The sequence below is a fragment of the Dysidea avara genome, chromosome 1 (assembly GCF_963678975.1).
Source record: "Dysidea avara chromosome 1, odDysAvar1.4, whole genome shotgun sequence".
In the NCBI taxonomy this organism is placed as follows: Eukaryota; Metazoa; Porifera; class Demospongiae; order Dictyoceratida; family Dysideidae; genus Dysidea; species Dysidea avara.
The window spans coordinates 4,209,857-4,235,264 of NC_089272.1; the positions used below are offsets into that span (position 1 = coordinate 4,209,857).

Consider the following 25,408-nt stretch of genomic DNA (forward strand, 5'->3'; position numbering starts at 1 on the left):
ATGGTAAACGTTTGGAGGGGGGGTGTTTCTGCACCCAAAGAACCCTCCCTAAATACGCCCTTGATTATAAATGGCACAGCAATAGTTATGAGTAAGACACATATCTAAACAAATTAATGTTGGTCAAAAGAACAGTTGATAGCAAGAGGTGTTCTTTTTTCAGAGAACGCTAGTACAAATTAAAGTTGTCAATTCACAATTCTGAATGATAAACTATCATTGCGTATATGAGCAATATAAAATACAGCTATAGAAAATGTAATACAAAAAAAATTGCTTCATATGATTCAAGGGGGTTGTGATAACAGCAGTTTCATGCAATATACTAATTACATGAAGTCTGTACAAGCGCCTTTATTCTTCCAGGATAGGGTACCTGTACAGCAGGGTCTGTCACAAAGTACGTGTCGAGCCAGTGGTGACAATGATGGTATCATTTGTTCACACTGATTGCAGCATTCCTTTTGGCATGGTGATATATTATGTTTGTGACAAAATTCCATCAAGCATTCTGCAGTAAATGGACACTTTGGACTACATGCTTGTACCACACCAGGTTTAGCATTGTGTGGGCATCTTTCATCAGGAAGTGTTGCATTTCCAACCTTGCAGTGTAATGTTCTTGTCTGTATACCATCACAAGTTTTGCTACACTATAAGAATAAAACTTCACTATTATTCCATTGTGTCCATACTTACTGAGCTCCAGTCTGATGTGTGCCATTCTGGATGGCATCCTTCGGTCTTGTAGCATGTTTGTGTATGTGATGGTTCTTTTGCCGGATTACACTTAATGTAGCCATGCTCTTTAGCAGTCTTTCCATTATATATACAATGGACATTTCTGTACCTCACACCTACTTCCCCACATCTTGGAGTTACACACTATTATATAAAAAGATATAATATGTACTGCAGCTAAGGAACAGTGCTTACTTCTTTTGGCCAGTTTTCAGCAACCCACATTCCATTGCAAAAAGGTCCCTGGCAAGTTCTTTCTTCTATTGATTTAGAATCTGGAATATTCTCAAGGCAAACAATGTCATCTACGATTGTTCCATTTTCAGTACAGTTTACATGCCTGGTCTGAACACCTTCACCACAATTCACAGAGCACTATGGAGAAATTAGATTATTCACCATTAAATGGCAAGCACATGTCATCATGTTGATCAATCAGCTATATCAGGGGCAGCTCCAGGTGGGGTATGAAACTGGTTACCCAAAATCGTAACAGTCAAGAATTTATTAGTGTATCACTTTCAAATTCAACTTTAGAAGGCCTAACTTTATGGAATGCTTCTACTATAATGGTATGCCCTAATTTTAGCAATATGCAGCTATGTTGCTAAATTATAAGTTTAAAATTTCTGTAGCCATGGTAATACATGATACTTGTGGTGCCCAGTAACATACATTGGTCCAATTAGATTTGATCCACTTATGAATACACATGTTTCCAGCACATGATCTCTCTGTATGAGGTTTTGCCAGCAAACTACAATTGTCTCTGTGTATCTTGTCTTCCATAGCATCCCTACATGTGACATTTCTTCTTTGAATTCCTTCCCCACAATCAACAGAACACTAAATGCAATTGAAATGAGCAACATGAAGTAGTATTTGTTGTGTTACATACTCTGTTCCAGTCTCCTGTGTTCCAGTGGTTGTGACAAGGGTGATTATTGCATTCATCTTGTGATTCTGGCTTTGTTTCATTGTCACAATTTCCTGGAGTCTGGATTGGTTCTACTTCATCTCGGTACACTTGTACACATGAAACATTCCTTGTCATGTTCCCTCCTCCACAACTCTTTGAACATTGTGTCCAATCGGAGTGCATCCATCTAAATTGAATATTATACAATTTCTATAATGTGTATAACGCGTCCATATGTGACCCAGTCTGGGAAAACCAGTCTAATCACTTATTTAAATGTATTGAGAAATGCTAGTTTTCAGTATTTAGAGCATTGTAGCACAGCTTGCCAACAGATGAAGTTACGTGTACCAAATTTTCACATGTTTTACACCAATTCCTTACCTTCCAGAGCATCCACTGTACAAGTAGCCAAAAGGTAAGTTTCCCACCATATTAGATAGTTTTTAAACCAGGGTTGACTGTATCAGGCAAGCTCCACAAGGGGTGGGAAGTAGGACCGGAGTAGGGTAATGGGCTGTTTTAAAAAAATCAAAGAGGAAGGTGTAGGGATGAATAGGCCAAGTTATATGGGCCATTCAGGTTCCAAAACTGGCTAAAACGAAAGGAAATTTACAGCACAGGTCTTTAATTATTCAACACCACAGAGTTATACAGCCACATACAGCCATCCCCAGGCTGCCATTAGGGCCCCAGACTGCTCATGCAGATTGTCACTGTGCTTGGAATAAGCAGCCAGCATTAGCAAACTATTCAAGTCTATTTGATAGTTTATTCATTTAATTTTAGCTCTATGTTCTTGGTGAAAAATTAAATCTGCTGTCATGGGCAATAAAATCGGTTTTCCCAGACCCAGTCACCTATGCCATCTGGCTTAAAATAATAACCACAAGGGCTGCTTATATAATTGAAGTGATGATAACCATGGAACTATGAATTAATTGACCACACTAGAGGTGGAGGAAACCTTGAAAGTTGGGGGGCTCAATGCACATTCTGCTAACATGCTTAAGTAGCTAGGGACATCTCCCACCTATGAAACTTTTGTACCCAAATTTAAAGTGATTTTAAGCATAAACTTAACACCTGATAGTTGTATTAGAATATGTGATCATGACTCAATCATTGATAGTAAAATATTTATTTAGGGGGAAACACAGCCCACACCACTGCACACATCTATAACTACTAAGATAGACTTCATCTGTGACAGCAATTGATCTGTAACATCATTAATAATACCAATTACACTAACTCAGAAGGACATGCTGGCTGATCACAAAATCGAATTGTAGGAGAAAGTCTTTCATTATTCATCAAACATTCTAAATCTGGAACTCTTGTGTTGCTACCATGTACACTACAATATATTTCTTGTATTTGAATTCCTGGAAAGATAGAGTAAAAGAAGAGTGAATAAAACTATAATTGCTTGTATGCGTACCTTTTCCACAAGTCTGGGAACAAGGAGAGAAATTCTTTCCTCGCACCCATTCATAGAAAATTGGAATTCTGAACTCATATGGATCATGGACAGTCATGTGGTAATTGCACTGTATTTTGTAGTTAGGACAATGAATCTAAAGAATGTTCACCAATGTTTTATTACAATTAATCATTCTGCATACCTCAATGGTGACAGGGGATTGAAGTGGGCCTTCAGCAGTTAACTTATTGTTAGCAATTGTAAACAATGTCCCTGATATAGAAACATCTGAATGACTACTGTTAAACTGGTGAGACTTTGCAGAATTGCTGATAGCTACAAAAAATGGTATTATGTATATCGTTATTCAGTTGAACAACCATGTCACCTTTAAAGTCACAAGATGATGTACCCAAAGCAATGCTTATATTTCTAGATTCAGATGGTAGTACAGTGTGATAACCTGTGTATACTCAATAACTACGCTTCATATAAATATAAGACATCTCATACCATTGGCAGAAAAATCCTCAAATTTACATGGTAGCTTTATACACAATTCACAGCATGTTCCACACTTGTTAGTTGTTTTCTCTGATCCAAGAGCACCATCACAGCCAATAGGCTATGAACATTATTAGACAAGTGTAACATGGGGTGTTGGTTATATTTCCACGTAACTTACCACACATTCTCCATCAACACATATACTATTGGAGAGACAAGATGTTCCATCCACAACTAAGCCATTCTCTACAGGCTTCTGATCTGGTAAGTTGCACAGCAGTTTGCAGGGATCAGTTTTATTAATGAATGGTATTAACTGCTCTCCAAATGTCTTACATTGCTCGCTCCTGAAGTCAGCATTGCCACCTGCACACCTCTAAAATATTAATGGAAGACCAACCAACCTATCAACACTACTTAATACTCAGTACGTATATACATCTTAAAGGATGCACATAGTTTGTTTGTAGGTGTGTGTGTGTGCGTGTGTGTGTGCGCGCGCGCGTACATGCATGTGTGTGTGGTGTGTGTAGGTCACTCAAGGAGCTGATGTGTAGCACTGTATAATTATATTATTGAGGCTCCTATGAGGTCTACAAAATATGGTTACAATCACAAAGTACACCATATAGGTGGTCTTTGCAAAGAGGTGACTTCTGGTAGTGACCAATTTAAGTGTCCAATATTTTTTCTATTTCAGCGTCAATTTTCAGTTTCAATACCACTGTCTCCAACCAGTCTATGTATACATAGGTCATGGGAGTCATGTCTGCTGCAAAGAAACCCACAGCATGTGTACAAGTCAAATTGCTTTCAATTCACACAATTAGAATTTGTGAGTAGAAAGTTTCAGAAATGTTGCTACAATCATAAAAGCTAATTTAGTTACTATTGAGTGTAGGCCTTATGGAACATTATACAACTTATATCAATTCTTACCTTCACATTACAAACCTGGAACTCTTTTCTTGTTTCATTGCATCCATCATTTCTAAGAGTACAAGTGTGGCATTAATATAAATACACTCATGTGTAAGTCTGTTTCTGACATGTACTGAGGACCTGCAGTGTCATGTTTATAAATCAGATGGCAAATTCATTTAACTTTGTGTTGTGACTGCTGTGGTGTTTCAGTCTTGTTGAATGGTTTACTTTAACACCATGAAACAAATTAGCAGTCAAACTGTGGAATTTTAAGTTAGTGCTAATTACACACATTTGTAAACAATAACACTAACAAGAGCAGCAGCTGGCTGCACACAGGTATCACTAAAACACTTCTAATTGGTAACATTGATGTTAAGCTTACTGGCAAGGGATGATCCTTTGCATGATTCCTATACCACAAGTTCTAGAACAGGGACTCCATGATTCATCACCAAATACCTAATAACACAAAAGCTATTTAAAATTCAATAACCAATTATGAAAGTATCAGGGGTTTCCACAGCTGGAAATATCCTTACCATATCAGCAATGGAAACCAAAATACTGAAGATTAACAGCTGTTTGAAACAATCCATCTTTTCACAGATAGATGTGAATACAATGAAGATGGCAGAACATATGGTGGATTGGCTGAGCGTTCATCAATTTATACTGTTGGCTATATAGATATAAAGTCTTATAAGTGCTGGTTCATGCGCATGTCAGAATAATTTTTATCTCACAAGAACTTCATATAATTATGTCAAGTTATGGTAACATTTTACGAATACATTTTATTTGCTAGTGTTTGTAAAGCATGCCTTCATGTGTACCGACACAAAGGTACTGTATTTGTGGTGACTATCCTATTCATTGGAATATTATGTGGGTGATTTGGTTATTAGTCCTAATGATTAAATATATAGAGTAGATATAATAATGATATTGTAGTTATTTAGCAAGTTAGCGTATCTGGCAAACACAGAGCAATACGTGTGTCAGCCATGATAGATGAATTGGGATGGACAACATTGCAACATCATCGTTCTATGTCTAGTCTAATCTTTTCCTATAAAACAGTCCATGAAGACTTACATTATTTAAGCAATGATACCATAGCAATTATTTTATTATTTCCAGGAGCTGGACTAATCATGCAACTGTACATTTTATCTCTTGACAATTAGACAAGGAAATAACATACGTATCTAACAACAGTACCAATTGATGTAATACTGTCAATAAATATAAGATGAACAATAAAAGTGAGAGGTCTACATGCTCATTTATGTAGTATCAAGCTAGTAGACTTTGTGCTGAGGAGCATGACGAAGCCATTACAGGTTCAAAAGTAACTAAATTTCACATAGACCCTTCCAGAGTTCAATTAAATTATTAATGTTTAATTTGCAGCTGTTTGTAACCAACAAAATTGTGTATAACAAACTTGCCTGCCTCACCCGAGACCATTTTACATGGCACACCTTGCTAATGTTACAATGTTTAGTGTTGTCTAAGGGAGTGTTGTTTCTGTACAGACATGTGTGGGACTATGGGATTTACAGACCTTGTTTTTTAGCCAATTAAATTTGAGTACTGAAATCTAACTAACCTCTGTCATTATATTATTGAAAATTGTATTTACACGTAAGTTGGGACATGGACTTATCAAATTCAAATACAATATTGAGCATTTAAGATAGTTACAGTGTAGGCTATCCAACTATTGCACAGAAAAGGGTGTTTGTATGACATAAAATCAAACACTGTTTCTGTACAGGTCAGTTAAATCACACAAGTGTCCAGAAAAGCATACGTAATTCAGTCAAGTAAATATATGATGACCATTCACTTGTTCCAATAGTACACAACATTGTAATACTCTAATTGAACACACACTGTTGACATTTTGATAGTTGATGTTTGTGGTGTTTGAGTAATTGACTCTCCTCTGTAATTCCCTTGTAGAACAGCTATTCAAACAGGGAATGTTTGTTTAACTCTAGTGGTTACATAATTTTATACAATGTATACTATTAATAATTTGGTGCTGCAGCATATCTATTGTATGTATTGGCATTCTTGGCCATAATCACCATCACCAAAAGCCATCATAAGGACAATCCAGTTCAGTTCCAGTTCATTGCAGTTGACCATCATCATTGCATCTATTGCTATGCATGAGTGTTGACAGACAACCGTACGTGTATGCAGGTAGGTAAGCAGATACAATGACATACAGTGTTGGGCAAGCTATATACACAGTTAATGTAAATACCATCTGCATGTATCATGTCATTTTCAACAGAGAAGTTATTACAAATTGCCACTGGAGGAAAATTTTAATGTTTTGATCAAGCAGCAAATTTTGAGAGGAAATTTTTCATGGTCTGCAAAAATTGCAAAAAAACAATCCACTTGGAAAAAATGCAATACAGTATCAAAAGTACTGACAGTATATTTTACACAAGGAATAAAATGAAAATATTGGAATTTTAAGTAGGATTAGGGATCAAAAGAAACGAGTAGTGAAACAAGAGAGGTTGTCTATACCTGCAGATATACTAGTGGACATTGAATCCCCATATTTCAGTCATGGATATAGACTGAAGTATAGGGATTAAATATCCATTAGTATATCTGCAGGTATAGACTAGGGGCGGATCTAGGATTTTTGAAAGGGGGGCTAAGCTGGACAGGGACATAAAAAACTAGCCAGGAATCAGAAGATACCAAGCTTTCTCACAAGGCCCAGTGGTAAGGTTCATGTAGTATCCATGGTCAAATTAGCTATTTGGAATAATGACTACATTAGTGTGTGAAGCATGCCAGCCTAGGGGGACCTGGGGGCATGCCCCACAGGAAATTTTTGAAAATTAGGCCCTCTAAAGGTGAATCTGAGAGTGTTTTTAGCAGATTTTCAGTGGAAAATAATGGAATTTCAGTTTATAAAAATGCTTTTACTTTTCCATTAAATCAAGACTGATTGCAATATGCATTGAGTAGCTATCATGCATGCATGATAATCTTTCATTTGTAGCTACCAAACAGCTCCTCTTCAACAGCCTCAACTGTCTATCTTACTGATAAAAATAATGTTGTTGGATCCCATTGGAAGGTTAGAGTAGATTATTTCATACATCATGATCTTTAGAAGATGATGGTCTAGTGAATCTGCCTTGAATCTGTTGATGTTGAGGCTGGGGTAAGTATTTCCACAATTCTTCCAATGCAAGACCATTTGGAATTCATCAACATTACACAAATTTGATTGTGATGATTTTGCAGTCTGCATGAAGGATGCTGTTTCTAAATACCACCCATTGCCAACTTTTGGTGGTCATCAGGCTATTATTCAAGACACAAAAAAATGTATTAAAGACATAATATTGGGAACACAAATCTAAGGCAACATATTGCAGCAGTGAATAGAGTGCTACTGCTGAATAGCATCAAAAGTTGTCAGCCACCTAATATTATATCATTTTGCATTAGAAAACCACACAAATTCTGCTGTTTAAGCCTGGCAATTTAATTAATATATTTCCAATACAATTTGTATGGATTGAATTAATACTATTGCATTGCATACAGGTAAAAACGTTTCAAGCTACGAATAGCATCTAATCTGAACTGTGGTCACCTAAACATCAAAATTATGCCTGACTTTAGTTGATTTGATATCGACATAGGCTGGCAAACTTTAGTTACCTGAATTTTTAAAGCAACAATTTTCAATTAACAACATAATAAAGCCTCGAAGGACTATACCACAGGAGCTTCATATTGAGAACATAGTCATTATCCGCTGATACACCACATAACCAGGGGAATTCCCTGCATTTAACTGCCCATAACCAGGGGAATTCCCTCCATTTAACCAAACACTCATACACAGTAGTTAGCTTTCTTACTCTCTATGTCTATCTCTCTCTCTCTCTCTCTCTCTCACACACACACACACACACACACACACACACACACACACACACACACACACACACACACACACACGCACGCACACGCACACGCACACGCACACATGCACACACACATGCATACAGTGCATAACATCACAGTCCAGCACCTACTGCAAAAAATCAACACATGTACAGTTGTCAGCATACAAGTAAATATATTAATTAATTAATTAAATCCATGGTTAATAATTGTATATGCCATCACTACTGAAGGCACCAGACATGACAATAATACCAGCAAAAATTAGAAACAGACACACAGATAATGATTATGCCAAGGCATGCACTATATTAGAGTGTTTTGTAAGCCTTTAACCATGTCCTTTGCTGCATGTACACCCAAAGTTGACAATGCACGATCAAACAAAGCCAGACAATAGGAGAAGCCATTGTGGGATAATGTGTGGAAGAAACATGTATAGCTAAACAGAGGTAGAAACATGTATAGCTACTGTAAGTAGTAGTAGTAGTAGTGCTGAACGTCACAATTATTAGTAGCTATGCATGCTCCTTAGCCTATATAGTGACACTTTATTAGTCTTAACACCAATAAAGTGTACTGAAAGCAGAATGCAGTGAAGGGCATTAGTAGCTATTAGCTAGTCCACTGGAAATCCTTAGCAAAGTGTAACTATATTTGCATTTACGAGGTTCTGAATTTGCTGTTGTGATAGACAACTTATTTCTAGATCTGCCGGGTTATGAAGACTGATCTATAGCTAACTACAAATACCAGCACCATAACCCACAGCATGGGATCATATCAGATGGTACGTAACTGATACAGACTTTACATTCATAGACTTTACATTCAATGCACAATTGAAACCTTTTCTTGAAGAACTCTTGAGCAAAAGGAAGCTATACTCTCCTGGAACAGAGTTGAACAATAGGTATAGTTACATAGACATTATTTGTGTTGGTAGTGATGTATAGTTCCTGAAAAGTAAGCCTGCTTTTGATACACATAAAAGATCTAGGGTTTTATTGGCCAAGTACTAACTTAGAAATGAGGGGGGGAGGCTACAGCCCCCTTAGCCCTCCCCTTAAATCCACCCTGTAGACAACCTCTCTTGTTTCACTATAATACTTTTTAGCTATTCCCTTGTTTCACTGCCTTTTTATTGATCCCTAATCCAACTTAAAATACCTAACATTTCCTTCTATTACTTTTTTATAACATACGTATGACTGATACCACATCAAAAGAAACAATGGTGACAGGCATGCCATAAAGTTTATCTGAATGTGTGTCCCAACAATTAATGTTACTGAAATGTGTAATGACCATTATGCTTCATTTTCAGCTGTTTACACAGTGCTACAAAACAGTAAGAAACACCGAACATCATTTTTAATCCCAACAGCTATAAATAACAGAAAAGTACAAGTGGGAGTTATTATAGTCACCAATACCAGGGAAATATCTATGTACATTGAACCACAAATGTTCCCCCATAATTAGTCAGCACTTTTATATCAACACAGATGTGTATATGATTTATATCAAAGAGTGCCATGTGACAGCTTTGTATGTAGTAGCTACTGAGAAAAGAAGAAGCAGCCATATTGTAGTGGATGTACGTATGTTAATTGAAGTCACTAGAGAATTATAGCTGCAGTGCATTTGCTCTCATAATGAGATTATTCATACTGCTACTGTGTAAGTTGTAACACCATAATACTTATATAACTAACAGTTGTATGCTTCTATGAATTGCTCTTGCAGTCCTTCTCTGCTGTGTTGGCACTGGGTATTGTGAAATGTGGGAGCTAATAGTGCAAAAGCTGGCTTGGAAATGACTATTTGTTAGATATAGATGATTGCAGGAAAAATCTATTGGATATTTGCACAAATTTTGAGCATCATTCATAATATTTGTAAAGCCACTGAGTTATAAAGTGAAGCCAACTACATGTAGCAAGTGCACAATTGAGAGATAGTCTAATAGTATAGTCACCCTATCAGAGCACTCAGCTACATTGATAAGATACTCTATTTGAGTACGCAACTACAAAACAAGTCAACCTGTAGAGAACAAGCCCTGTAGAAGGATCAGCTAGAAGAAGTTACCTTGTAGAGAGTTCAGCTACAAAGAAACCATCATGTAGAGAGTTCAGCTACAAACAAATCACCCTGTAGAAAGAGCTAGAAGAAGTCACCTTGTAGAGAGTTCGGTTACAAAGAAACCACCATGTAGAGAGTTCAGCTACAAACTCGACCCTGTAGAAACATCAGCTAGAAGAATTTACCTTGTAGAGAGTTCAGCTACAAAGAAACCATTATATAGAGAATACAACTACAAACAAGTGACCCTGTAGAGACATCAGCTAGAAGAAGTTACTTTGTAGAGAGTTCAGCTACAAAGAAACCATCATGTAGAGAGTTCAACTACAAACAAATCACAGAAATCAGCTAGAAGACGTTACCTTGTAGAGTTCAGCTACAAACAATTCACCCTGTACAAAGATCAGCTAGAAGAAGTCACCTTGTGGAGAGTTCAGCTACAAAGAAACCATCATGTAGAGAGTTTAGCTGCAAATAAATCGCCTGCACAGAATTCAGCTACAAACAAATCACCCTGTAGAGAGATCAGCTAGAAGAAGTTACCTTGTAGATAGTTCAGCTACAAACAACTCACCCTGTCGAGAGATCAGCTAGAAGAAGTCACCTTGTAGAGTGTTCAGTTACAAAGAAACCACCATGAAGAGAGTTCTGTAATAAATATATGTATTATATATATGTATATATATATTTGTACATTTACTGATAAAATCAGAAATATTTAAAGTATTTAACATCTGCTTCATCTTTTCTTCTTCCTGTGGTAAAGAAAAAAGATAGGTTAAAAAAGCCCCAAAGCCGGCCATAGGCTGGCTTTGGGGGTATACAAATACAAAAAGAAGTGAAATCTAACCCAAAACAGCCAAGCTGTAAAAAAAGTGTGCGGCCCTCAAATAGGCTATGGTCAAGTGGCACCAAAATTCACCTGAATCGTCGTTATTAAAATTTTTACTATTGACCTACCATCACAGCCATTTCTTGGCCACCACCTTGGATTTCACATCTTTTTTCACCATAGCCTTTTTGAGGGCCACACACTTTTTTTACAGCTTGGCTGTTTTGGATTAGATATTTATATATACTGATGTTATGTGTAAGAGCATAACTCATATTGTAGCATTGTATTCTATCATAAATTGTTCTTGCAGTTCTTCCCTATCTGTTGTATTGGTCAGGTATTGTGATAATATTTTATATTTCATTTCTATTATCAATTATAAGTGGCATTAATGCAAATCATAGCACACCATGTATCGCTAAATATTGTTCTTATTTGGTCTAATGGGAGTAACTGAATATCTGAAGCACCTTATAATGATCATGCTTAACTTGGAGGTGGATGTGAATGAATGCGAGCTGGTTTCAAGTTCTAAAATGTTTACATAATCATCAACTTTGCACAAGTAGCAAATGTAGACTAATAGTGTACATATTTAATAATATGTGATATTTGTTGTATATATTAATGATATAGGTGAGAGTAACTCTGATCTGCTGAAGGTTGTTCCTACAATATTTATTTATTATTTGGTATGGCTATGTAGTTCTTTAATTAACCACCAATTAATTAGTTCATATTCAATAGTTTCTGGGACATTAGCTTTTGATTATCACTCATGATCACTGTTCACAACTGGAAGATAAGTTGATGTTGAGTGCAGTAAATTTACTAGAAGCACATCATTCTTTATCTAATCACATAGTGATTTAATTTGCCATACATTAGTCTCAATAGTAGGAGTGCAATTAATCCCAAATCGCATGGCCTTGTTTCTGTAATTGCACTGTAAAGTAGCCAATAAAGTAGCAGAATAACAGAAGCCTTTTAAGTGCAACAAGAAAGAGATTTGATGAATAGCCAATCAAAGAAGCTGACAATAGAAGCCTTTTAAGTGCAACATATGTAGACATTTTGAGTAGCAGTTCAGAATTGCTGACACACGAAGCCTTTTAAGTGCAACAACAAATGATGTAATACAAAGAAGGATGATGCAATCACCTGGTAGAAGTTAATGGCCACATACATGATAGAACTGGATACATGTGTACTACAAACCATGAAGGGTGTTCACTATGTGATTAGTAGGCAATCACACGCATTTTCATGCAATTATGGAATAATTGTACTCGTAACAGCCAAAATTGCACTCGGCTTCGCCTCGTGCAATTTTGACTGTTACTCGTACAATTATTCCCTAATTGCACTCAAATGTGTGTGATTACCTATACAAAGTAAAACTTGGAAGATCAGGATAGCATAATTATTCACATTTCAAGGGCTCCACTGAGTCCACTGACAGGTGGCATAAACCTTACCAAGTAAGCAATGGGATATCCTCAGTTAGGATTTATAATAATGTCTTATGGTTGAACTACTGCACAATGTGTTATACTGTTAGTAGTATGCCCAGAACAATATTTACAAACCAAATGCTCTTACCACAACAGCATAATGATGTCTTTCATCCATTTGTTGTTTGTTTTTATCACCCTCGCAACCCTTAATATTATTGTAATGAGATTTCATGAAATGATAAAATTTATATCCACTAGCCATAGCTATGTATGTGTAGTCAAGATAAGCAGGTGTAACTAACTATTAATTTTTCTGTGAATGCACGTTTCAGTTTGTCTGTTATATTATTATGTATTTTGTCCATGTCTTTTGTTTTGTATCTGTGTGTTTAGTTTTGTACTTGTTAGCTAGCTATAGTGTATTTGTTTATTTTGTACTGCTCTGGCAAGGAAGAACGGCAGTTGCCGATTTCCAGAGAGTAAATCATAAAATCATAAATCAATCAATCATTATTATTATTAGATGAGCTGGCAGCGTCAACCTCATTGGCAAATCTTAACCTTCTCAACATCTCCTGAAGGTATTTGGGGTCTCTATTTTGTTGGACATTGTTGTCTGGTCATCAACTGTGGCTTCATCGGTTTCCATATCTAGAACTGACATTTGCATAAAAGGCATAAAACTTTGTGATGCAATCATATTTATTTGTTTTATTTATGTGTATACAGAACCCACGATAATATTTGAATGCTGAAAATGTTGAATAATTCTGTATTAGTGACAGAGAAACATTATTTTTACAAATAGTTTAGGTTTTGTTATGTACTGGTCGTTCTGATTTGGGAGGTGTGATGTGTGTGTGTGTGTGTGTGTGTGTGTGTGTGTGTGTGTGTGTGTGTGTGTGTGTGTGTGTGTGTGGTGAAAGAAAAGATGTCGTACTCTGCTAAAAACTATTCTTTATGACTGTTACATTTGTAATGAGTCTAGTCACATAGAACAGTTTTAATCAGCCACAATACGTATTTCTGATTCATCATCTTTCATTAGGTGATGACATTTTCTTATTTTCAGATTTGGAGATGAAGGGCAATACGACAGAGAGAGAGAAAGAGAGAGAGAAAGACACGTGTGCTGAAATGGGTGTATGTGTTGATGCTGAAAGTGTTTAAGGTATGAACTAATGTATAAGTAAAATATTATTATTATTATTATTATTATTAGTACTTTACAGTGACCAGTACTGAAGGTCTGACAGCAACATGTGCTGCAGCCTTTGGATTACCTAACCTAACAAGAACTGGAGACTTTAAATGATATACAGTACTTACATGGTGTGTTATTCTTAGGACAGATGGGAACTGGTTGTTACTTTGAAAAATACACTATAGCTAGCAGAATGGACAGGTTTAAAATTATTTATTCATTCAACATTTTTCAGCATTCAAATAATATTATTGTGGGTTCTGTATACACATAAATAAAGTAAATACGTATATATATTATTATGATTGCATCAAAGTATTAAATGTCAGCTCTGGCATGGAAACCGATGAAGCCACAGTTGATGACCAGACAACAATGCCCAACACCTCAAATACCTTTGGGAGAGGTCTTACTATTGAGAAGGTTGAGATTTGCCAATGAGGCTGAGGCCACCAGCTCCTCTTAGTCCTCTAAAATATAATAATAGTCTAGATCTATGAATGTTGAGAATATAAATCACAAATTTGAAGTATTAATACTTTAATTTGTGTTGGGGATCTGTACCATTATAGCATGGCCAACCAACCCTAATTTTTATGAACTAGAACTTTAATTTGTTAATTTTTTATGGTACCTTTAGGTGATAGCTATACCTATGGTTTTAATACTGGTAATTGTGCTTGTTGATATTATATTTTTATATATATATATATATTCATTGCCATAATTATAAGCATATTATTAGTATTAGAGGGTTTGTTTTCCTTACAGCTGACCCAAGTTGGTCAGATACCGTACGCGAGGAAATTTTGACGTCAAAAAATTTAACGAATTCAGACTTCAGCAGATTTGACGAATAAAATGTTGCCGAAAATGAAGAAATTGCAGGCAAAACCTGTACTTTTAAGGGCGTTTATAAACATTTGACGAATTGAACCGATTCGTCAAATTCGTCAAATTTTTTTGACGTCAAAATTTCCTTGCGTACGGTATGTTGACCAAGGATCCATATACATGTACTTAATTTCATTTTGTTCATCATAATCATGATGGTGTTTAATATAACACGGTGATACTATTACACTATTTATTATTATTATTTAATTTCGCTGTGAAAACTTCACAAACAGAAGAATACAGCGAGGAATACAGCTACACAGATATAATATAATAAATAATGTTAGCTATTGATTGCAAAATACGTAGCCGCAGAGATTTGAATATTTCAGTGTTTTCTGCTTCAAAGATGTAGCGAGGTAGTACGTTCCATTGCCTTGATGTTGATGGTATAAAGGAGTATTTGTAGGTGTCAGTGTTACAAAATGGTTCGATGAGTCTGAACAAGCATTTAAGTGGTCTACCATTCAACAGCGTCACAACTACTTTACTATTTGTTGCATTCATGATAGTCTCTACCACAGGAATTCCTTACCATTTAGTGAACATTTTCAGTTGTCCCAAGCTCCCACAAGGTGTCATGCACCCTCTATCTCTCCGGCCTGTGACATCGTCTATCAATTCGTTTCGTTTAACTTACTCTTTCTTTGTGAACAGCCCATTTCTGTGGAATACCATACCCCATACCATCCTGCGAATTAAACAGCCACCCTTGTTCCGTTTAGCCCTCCGTCGTTTTCTTTTTTGAATTTTCTGTATAGCTACTTAATGTTCTTGTTTTGTTAGTATTTATTTTTGTTCTTGTAGTAGTTTTGTTTTACAGGTGTATTTGCTTATGTCATTGTTTTTGTAATTTCTGGTGTGTATGTGCTTTTTGTGGGAAGTACGCCTACAGGCTTGTCCTTTTGTACAACCCGGTCTTTTGACAAAATTGATAATAATAATAATAATAATAATATGGCATGATCTGGTCTGTAGCTGGTACTGTGATGTCTGTAGATGAAACTCAGGTATGTATTCAGGTGGTTAATAGACATTTTGTTTACGAATGTTGTATAGCATAGTTAAGGAGAGCTGTTCTCTTCGAGACTCTAGTGATTCCCACTTAAGTTCCTTAACCATCTGTGTTACACTAGCATGATAGGAGTATATACCTTTGACATATCGTGCAGCACGCCTCTGAACTTTTTCTAAAGCGATCTTGTCAGTTGTTAAATGAGGGTTCCAGACTGTAGTTGCATATTCAAGTTTAGGGCGTACTAGGCTAAGGTAGGCTCTCTCTCTCTAAGGTGAATAGATGATGTCCTCAAGTTACGCTTTAGCAGACCAAGCAACTACAGTCTGGAACCCTAACTATAGTACTGAAAACTAGTACTGAGTACTAGTTTTCAGTACTAGTCTGAAAACTAGTACTAGTCTAATATAATACTAGTCTAATATAATACTCAGTATTTATTATTATTAGCACTTTACAGTGACCAGCACTGAAGGTCTGACAGCAACATGTGCTGCAGCCTTAGGATTACCTAACCTAATTTCAGGGACTTAGACCTAATGACTTGACTTACAGACTGACTGAAAAGGTGTAACAGAAAAGGGGCCAAAGTAAGGAAAAAAAAAACATTGATCAATAATACTCAGTACTAGTCTGAAAACTAGTACTGAGTATTATATTACACTATAACTAGTGTAATATAATACTCAGTACTAGTTTTCAATCACAAGTGAGTAAAATTGATCAATATTTCACTTGTATTATGCATAGTTTTGAGTGTGTTAGTACAGGTTCGTATCATAATAAACACCCTGCATACAAATGACAACTTATCACAAATTCATGGCAGCTTTTCTTATTATGAATTACAAACCAGCTGTTCATATTCTATAATGTACAATATAATTGGATTAGCTTAGCTACGTACACTACTGCCAAATATATATTCAATTCTAAAATTGTAATTAACAGCTACCCCTGTGTTATGACAATCACCCCTGAAAACATTACAAGATTTTTGCCATGTGTTTCGGGTCTGTCGCAATGAAAGTGTGAATTATATATAGATGTTGGTAGAGGGCTGAAACCCATAGCAATTTTCTATCCAGATATCTGACATCCACATTGAATTGTATAGAACGACTGCTGTATTAGAACATTTGACAATTATGAATAATCAGTCTAATCCATTTTTTTGTTATGAAATGCTGCATTTCATTACCATTATTTTTCTTTTGGCATGTACATAAATTTCCTATTATGCTGGCATACTGCTCAATGCTTTTGATAGCCTGTTGTGCTTGAATCCATGCCATTATCAGGGGCGGATCTAGGATTTCAGAAGGGGGGGGGGGGTGCTAACATAATGGTTGGTTGGCTAAGAAAAGTGACAATTGGTTAATACAACTAGCTATAGTGTGAGAAGCACACTCAACATGTGGAACACGTTCTATCTAGGGGGTCTGGGGCATGCCCCCACAGAAAATTTTTGCAAATTTAGCCTATTCAGTATTAAAATTTGGCAATATGTTTGACTGAAAAATGATGCCACTTTGTTTAAGTGATTCATAATGCTTGTAAAGCATTGTGAGTTACCTAAGTGTAATAATGATGAAATGACACCAATATTCCAGAACAGTTGTAATAGCTACTAGCTATCATATAAGGGTACAACCAGTGACTTAAAATGTACTCTTTAATAAATTAAAGAAAAGGAAAGAGAAGGATGCAGCTACACATGATCAATACTGGTTATTAATTTTGTGTTTGAAGCAACACCTTAATTTAGCGGTACATTTAATTTAACAATTTTAGAGTTTGGTTTTTTGCTAATTGATTACATCAGTTCCGAATTAATAAAAATTATATTGCAAATCCATCAATATGCAAGATCGCTAAATTTAGTGTATTGCTTGGCTCAATAGTGTGCTTTACAGTCTCATGGCTCAAACTATAATGTCCAAACAGTAACAATGAAGAGGGGGCTTGAGGTGGCAAGTATACACTCACCATACAGTGTGTAGAGTATGCATAATTATGTACAATTTTCCAGATAGGGGGGTCTGGGGTGATGCTCCCTCTGGAAATTTTTGGAATATATAAAGCTATCACAAGATTTTGAGTCTGGAAGCTATTTTTAACCAAATACTATATTGTACTGAAAGATTGTGGGGGTACAAGATGGATGAGTTCAGTTGTAAGCAGTTTTAGAAAAACAGAACTATACTTTTAAATGCTATTGGGTTATAAGGCAATACATAATAGTGGATTGTCAAAGACATACACAGCATTGGATCTTAAGGTCACTGTAGGGATTTAAAATGCACACAAAAATAACTTCAACTTTGTAGTATATATAGCCACAAACTGTTCTGTTACTATTTCAATTTGACCTTTTACAACTATATGGCCCGATCACCATATTAAGTTTTTACAACCAGAGTCCAAAGTCACTTACATAACATGACAGCGTAAATACTGTGGTATCATTTGAGCTTATAAAGTTGAGCTTCAAGGGATTTGGGAGTGCAAACCCTGTATAACATTAAATTTTATTAGCTTTAATTGATGCTAGATTCAGATAAATGCAGCAAGGAACTTTGGTACTGATAAAGCAAAAACAAACATTTCTCAGATACTACAGCCTTGTTAACTGTATATATGATAAGATATTAACAGTTTTACTTAAGCATGTCGACCCAAGCATCAATGTAGCAACAACTGAAAATACCCACTATAATATTAAGCAGAAGTTGTTCTCAGAAAGTGATTAGTATATGGCAGGATGTTTGGAGCAATGGTAAGATAGTAGTGCACAGGTCAAGAAAACACACTGGCAACTTCTTAAAAAAACAAAAAAAGCATTATGATGGATGTTCTATTAGAGTAGTTGACTATTCTATTAGAGTATTTCGATTTTTAGCAGCTTTTAGGTAAGTCTCACACCAAAAGTATACTTTGAACCCCTCTTAGTAATCCTAAGTAAAGATTAGCCATTCTTTCCATCTTTTCATTGCCCATGCATACGTATAAGATGCAATTGCATCTATACTGCAACTTCTAGAAGCTTCCTAGCTTGCACATGGTAAACGTTTGGAGGGGGGTGTTTCTGCACCCAAAGCACCCTCCCTAAATCCGCCCTTGATTATAAATGGCACAACAATAGTTATGAGTAAGACACATATCTAAACAAATTAATGTTGGTCAAAAGAACAGTTGATAGCAAGAGGTGTTCTTTTTTCAGAGAACGCTAGTTCAAATTAAAGTTGTCAATTCACAATTCTGAATGATAAACTATCATTGCGTATATGAGCAATATAAAATACAGCTATAGAAAATGTAATACAAAAAAAAATTGCTTCATATGATTCAAGGGGGTTGTGATAACAGCAGTTTCATGCAATATACTAATTACATGAAGTCTGTACAAGCGCCTTTATTCTTCCAGGATAGGGTACCTGTACAGCAGGGTCTGTCACAAAGTACGTGTCGAGCCAGTGGTGACAATGATGGTATCATTTGTTCACACTGATTGCAGCATTCCTTTTGGCATGGTGATATATTATGTTTGTGACAAAATTCCATCAAGCATTCTGCAGTAAATGGACACTTTGGACTACATGCTTGTACCACACCAGGTTTAGCATTGTGTGGGCATCTTTCATCAGGAAGTGTTGCATTTCCAACCTTGCAGTGTAATGTTCTTGTCTGTATACCATCACAAGTTTTGCTACACTATAAGAATAAAACTTCACTATTATTCCATTGTGTCCATACTTACTGAGCTCCAGTCTGATGTGTGCCATTCTGGATGGCATCCTTCGGTCTTGTAGCATGTTTGTGTATGTGATGGTTCTTTTGCCGGATTACACTTAATGTAGCCATGCTCTTTAGCAGTCTTTCCATTATATATACAATGGACATTTCTGTACCTCACACCTACTTCCCCACATCTTGGAGTTACACACTATTATATAAAAAGATATAATATGTACTGCAGCTAAGGAACAGTGCTTACTTCTTTTGGCCAGTTTTCAGCAACCCACATTCCATTGCAAAAAGGTCCCTGGCAAGTTCTTTCTTCTATTGATTTAGAATCTGGAATATTCTCAAGGCAAACAATGTCATCTACGATTGTTCCATTTTCAGTACAGTTTACATGCCTGGTCTGAACACCTTCACCACAATTCACAGAGCACTATGGAGGAATTAGATTATTCACCATTAAATGGCAAGCACATGTCATCATGTTGATCAATCAGCTATATCAGGGGCAGCTCCAGGTGGGGTATGAAACTGGTTACCCAAAATCGTAACAGTCAAGAATTTATTAGTGTATCACTTTCAAATTCAACTTTAGAAGGCCTAACTTTATGGAATGCTTCTACTATAATGGTATGTCCTAATTTTAGCAATATGCAGCTATGTTGCTAAATTATAAGTTTAAAATTTCTGTAACCATGGTAATACATGATACTTGTGGCGCCCAGTAACATACATTGGTCCAATTAGATTTGATCCACTTATGAATACACATGTTTCCAGCACATGATCTCTCTGTATGAGGTTTTGCCAGCAAACTACAATTGTCTCTGTGTATCTTGTCTTCCATAGCATCCCTACATGTGACATTTCTTCTTTGAATTCCTTCCCCACAATCAACAGAACACTAAATGCAATTGAAATGAGCAACATGAAGTAGTATTTGTTGTGTTACATACTCTGTTCCAGTCTCCTGTGTTCCAGTGGTTGTGACAAGGGTGATTATTGCATTCATCTTGTGATTCTGGCTTTGTTTCATTGTCACAATTTCCTGGAGTCTGGATTGGTTCTACTTCATCTCGGTACACTTGTACACATGAAACATTCCTTGTCATGTTCCCTCCTCCACAACTCTTTGAACATTGTGTCCAATCGGAGTGCATCCATCTAAATTGAATATTATACAATTTCTATAATGTGTATAACGCGTCCATATGTGACCCAGTCTGGGAAAACCAGTCTAATCACTTATTTAAATGTATTGAGAAATGCTAGTTTTCAGTATTTAGAGCATTGTAGCACAGCTTGCCAACAGATGAAGTTACGTGTACCAAATTTTCACATGTTTTACACCAATTCCTTACCTTCCAGAGCATCCACTGTACAAGTAGCCAAAAGGTAAGCTTCCCACCATATTAGATAGTTTTTAAACCAGGGTTGACTGTATCAGGCAAGCTCCACAAGGGGTGGGAAGTAGGACCGGAGGAGGGTAATGGGCTGTTTTTTTTTTTAAATCAAAGAGGAAGGTGTAGGGATGAATAGGCCAAGTTATATGGGCCATTCAGGTTCCAAAACTGGCTAAAACGAAAGGAAATTTACAGCACAGGTCTTTAATTATTCAACACCACAGAGTTATACAGCCACATACAGCCATCCCCAGGCTGCCATTAGGGCCCCAGACTGCTCATGCAGATTGTCACTGTGCTTGGAATAAGCAGCCAGCATTAGCAAACTATTCAAGTCTATTTGATAGTTTATTCATTTAATTTTAGCTCTATGTTCTTGGTGAAAAATTAAATCTGCTGTCATGGGCAATAAAATCGGTTTTCCCAGACCCAGTCACCTATGCCATCTGGCTTAAAATAATAACCACAAAGGCTGCTTATATAATTGAAGTGATGATAACCATGGAACTATGAATTAATTGACCACACTAGAGGTGGAGGAAACCTTGAAAGTTGGGGGGCTCAATGCACATTCTGCTAACATGCTTAAGTAGCTAGGGACATGTCCCACCTATGAAACTTTTGTACCCAAATTTAAAGTGATTTTAAGCATAAACATAACACCTGATAGTTGTATTAGAATATGTGATCATGACTCAATCATTGATAGTAAAATATTTATTTAGGGGGAAACACAGCCCCCACCACTGCACACATCTATAACTACTAAGATAGACTTCATCTGTGACAGCAATTGATCTGTAACATCATTAATAATACCAATTACACTAACTCAGAAGGACATGCTGGCTGATCACAAAATCGAATTGTAGGAGAAAGTCTTTCATTATTCATCAAACATTCTAAATCTGGAACTCTTGTGTTGCTACCATGTACACTACAATATATCTCTTGTATTTGAATTCCTGGAAAGATAGAGTAAAAGAAGAGTGAATAAAATTATAATTGCTTGTATGCGTACCTTTTCCACAAGTCTGGGAACAAGGAGAGAAATTCTTTCCTCGCACCCATTCATAGAAAATTGGAATTCTGAACTCATATGGATCATGGACAGTCATGTGGTAATTGCACTGTATTTTGTAGTTAGGACAATGAATCTAAAGAATGTTCACCAATGTTTTATTACAATTAATCATTCTGCATACCTCAATGGTGACAGGGGATTGAAGTGGGCCTTCAGCAGTTAACTTATTGTTAGCAATTGTAAACAATGTCCCTGATATAGAAACATCTGAATGACTACTGTTAAACTGGTGAGACTTTGCAGAATTGCTGATAGCTACAAAAAATGGTATTATGTATATCGTTATTCAGTTGAACAACCATGTCACCTTTAAAGTCACAAGATGATGTACCCAAAGCAATGCTTATATTTCTAGATTCAGATGGTAGTACAGTGTGATAACCTGTGTATACTCAATAACTACGCTTCATATAAATATAAGACATCTCATACCATTGGCAGAAAAATCCTCAAATTTACATGGTAGCTTTATACACAATTCACAGCATGTTCCACACTTGTTAGTTGTTTTCTCTGATCCAAGAGCACCATCACAGCCAATAGGCTATGAACATTATTAGACAAGTGTAACATGGGGTGTTGGTTATATTTCCACGTAACTTACCACACATTCTCCATCAACACATATACTATTGGAGAGACAAGATGTTCCATCCACAACTAAGCCATTCTCTACAGGCTTCTGATCTGGTAAGTTGCACAGCAGTTTGCAGGGATCAGTTTTATTAATGAATGGTATTAACTGCTCTCCAAATGTCTTACATTGCTCGCTCCTGAAGTCAGCGTTGCCAACTGCACACCTCTAAAATATTAATGTAAGACCAACCAACCTATCAACACTACTTAATACTCAGTACGTATATACATCTTAAAGGATGCGCATAGTTTGTTTGTGTGTGTGTGTGTGCGTGTGTGTGTGTGTGTGCGCGCGCGCGCGCGTACATGCATGTGTGTGTGGTGTGTGTGTGTAGGTCACTCAAGGAGCTGATGTGTAGCACTGTATAATTATATTATTGAGGCTCCTATGAGGTCTACAAAATATGGTTACAATCACAAAGTACACCATATAGGTGGTCTTTGCAAAGAGGTGACTTCTGGTAGTGACCAATTTAAGTGTCCAATATTTTTTCTATTTCAGCGTCAATTTTCAGTTTCAATACCACTGTCTCCAACCAGTCTATGTATACATAGGTCATGGGAGTCATGTCTGCTGCAAAGAAACCCACAGCATGTGTACAAGTCAAATTGCTTTCAATTCACACAATTTCTTAAGAATTTGTGAGTAGAAAGTTTCAGACATGTTGCTACAATCATAAAAGCTAATTTAGTTACTATTGAGTGTAGGCCTTATGGAACATTATACAACTTATATAAATTCTTACCTTCACATTACAAACCTGGAACTCTTTTCTTGTTTCATTGCATCCATCATTTCTAAGAGTACAAGTGTGGCATTAATATAAATACACTCATGTGTAAGTCTGTTTCTGACATGTACTGAGGACCTGCAGTGTCATGTTTATAAATCAGATGGCAAATTCATTTAACTTTGTGTTGTGACTGCTGTGGTGTTTCAGTCTTGTTGAATGGTTTACTTTAACACCATGAAACAAATTAGCAGTCAAACTGTGGAATTTTAAGTTAGTGCTAATTACACACATTTGTAAACAATAACACTAACAAGAGCAGCAGCTGGCTGCACACAGGTATCACTAAAACACTTCTAATTGGTAACATTGATGTTAAGCTTACTGGCAAGGGATGATCCTTTGCATGATTCCTATACCACAAGTTCTAGAACAGGGACTCCATGATTCATCACCAAATACCTAATAACACAAAAGCTATTTAAAATTCAATAACCAATTATGAAAGTATCAGGGGTTTCCACAGCTGGAAATATCCTTACCATATCAGCAATGGAAACCAAAATACTGAAGATTAACAGCTGTTTGAAACAATCCATCTTTTCACAGATAGATGTGAATACAATGAAGATGGCAGAACATATGGTGGATTGGCTGAGCGTTCATCAATTTATACTGTTGGCTATATAGATATAAAGTCTTATAAGTGCTGGTTCATGCGCATGTCAGAATAATTTTTTTCTCACAAGAACTTCATATAATTATGTCAAGTTATGGTAACATTTTACGAATACATTTTATTTGCTAGTGTTTGTAAGGCATGCCTTCATGTGTACCGACACAAAGGTACTGTATTTGTGGTGACTATCCTATTAATTGGAATATTATGTGGGTGATTTGGTTATTAGTCCTAATGATTAAATATATAGAGTAGATATAATAATGATATTGTAGTTATTTAGCAAGTTAGCGTATCTGGCAAACACAGAGCAATACGTGTGTCAGCCATGATAGATGAATTGGGATGGACAACATTGCAACATCATCGTTCTATGTCTAGTCTAATCTTTTCCTATAAAACAGTCCATGAAGACTTACATTATTTAAGCAATGATACCATAGCAATTATTATATTATTTCCAGGAGCTGGACTAATCATGCAACTGTACATTTTATCTCTTGACAATTAGACAAGGAAATAACATACGTATCTAACAACAGTACCAATTGATGTAATACTGTCAATAAATATAAGATGAACAATAAAAGTGAGAGGTCTACATGCTCATTTATGTAGTATCAAGCTAGTAGACTTTGTGCTGAGGAGCATGACGAAGCCATTACAGGTTCAAAAGTAACTAAATTTCACATAGACCCTTCCAGAGTTCAATTAAATTATTAATGTTTAATTTGCAGCTGTTTGTAACCAACAAAATTGTGTATAACAAACTTGCCTGCCTCACCCGAGACCATTTTACATGGCACACCTTGCTAATGTTACAATGTTTAGTGTTGTCTAAGGGAGTGTTGTTTCTGTACAGCTGCAGACATGTGTGGGACTATGGGATGTACAGACCTTGTTTTTTAGCCAATTAAATTTGAGTACTGAAATCTAACTAACCTCTGTCATTATATTATTGAAAATTGTATTTACACGTAAGTTGGGACATGGACTTATCAAATTCAAATACAACATTGAGCATTTGAGATAGTTACAGTGTAGACTATCCAACTATTGTACAGAGAAGGGTGTTTGTATGACATAAAATCAAACACTGTTTCTGTACAGGTCAGTTAAATCACACAAGTGTCCAGAAAAGCATACGTAATTCAG

The 25,408-nt window shown here is 36.2% G+C and overlaps 2 protein-coding genes across 2 annotated transcripts; both read right to left on the bottom strand.

Moving 5' to 3' along the window:
• Positions 1-250: 250 nt before the first annotated feature.
• LOC136253854 (papilin-like) lies at positions 251-4,937 on the bottom strand. Its single transcript, XM_066046516.1, has 13 exons — positions 4,903-4,937; positions 4,533-4,584; positions 3,772-3,969; positions 3,600-3,711; positions 3,475-3,549; positions 3,289-3,422; positions 3,105-3,240; positions 2,916-3,048; positions 1,640-1,847; positions 1,417-1,587; positions 937-1,116; positions 700-885; positions 251-653 (listed from the first exon to the last, which is right to left on the bottom strand). Exons 1-13 carry the CDS (start codon positions 4,923-4,925, stop codon positions 330-332), a joined length of 1,932 nt encoding a protein of 643 aa, XP_065902588.1. The 5' UTR covers positions 4,926-4,937; the 3' UTR covers positions 251-329.
• Positions 4,938-19,321: 14,384 nt separating this feature from the next.
• On the bottom strand, positions 19,322-24,348 carry LOC136253870 (papilin-like). The gene is made up of 13 exons (XM_066046533.1): positions 23,960-24,348; positions 23,605-23,641; positions 22,812-22,980; positions 22,640-22,751; positions 22,515-22,589; positions 22,329-22,462; positions 22,145-22,280; positions 21,956-22,088; positions 20,677-20,884; positions 20,454-20,624; positions 19,974-20,153; positions 19,737-19,922; positions 19,322-19,690 (listed from the first exon to the last, which is right to left on the bottom strand). The coding sequence occupies exons 2-13, from the start codon at positions 23,637-23,639 to the stop codon at positions 19,367-19,369; spliced, it is 1,863 nt and encodes a 620-aa protein (XP_065902605.1). The 5' UTR covers positions 23,640-23,641; positions 23,960-24,348; the 3' UTR covers positions 19,322-19,366.
• Positions 24,349-25,408: the final 1,060 nt, after the last annotated feature.

Bases quoted from the DNA above. Each gene is read 5' to 3' on its own strand.
- LOC136253854 (XM_066046516.1), bottom strand. From the start codon at position 4,925: ATGCAAAGGATCATCCCTTGCCA. The intron at 3,970-4,532 runs GTAAGAATTGAT...TTAATATTTTAG, and splicing joins TCCAGGTTTGTAATGTGAAG to AGGTGTGCAGGTGGCAATGC. The intron at 1,588-1,639 runs GTATGTAACACA...AATTGCATTTAG, and splicing joins ACACAGGAGACTGGAACAGA to TGTTCTGTTGATTGTGGGGA.
- LOC136253870 (XM_066046533.1), bottom strand. From the start codon at position 23,639: ATGATGGATGCAATGAAACAAGAAAAGAGTTCCAG. The intron at 22,281-22,328 runs GTATGCAGAATG...AACATTCTTTAG, and splicing joins AATCCCCTGTCACCATTGAG to ATTCATTGTCCTAACTACAA. The intron at 19,923-19,973 runs GTAAGCACTGTT...TTTATATAATAG, and splicing joins CTGAAAACTGGCCAAAAGAA to TGTGTAACTCCAAGATGTGG.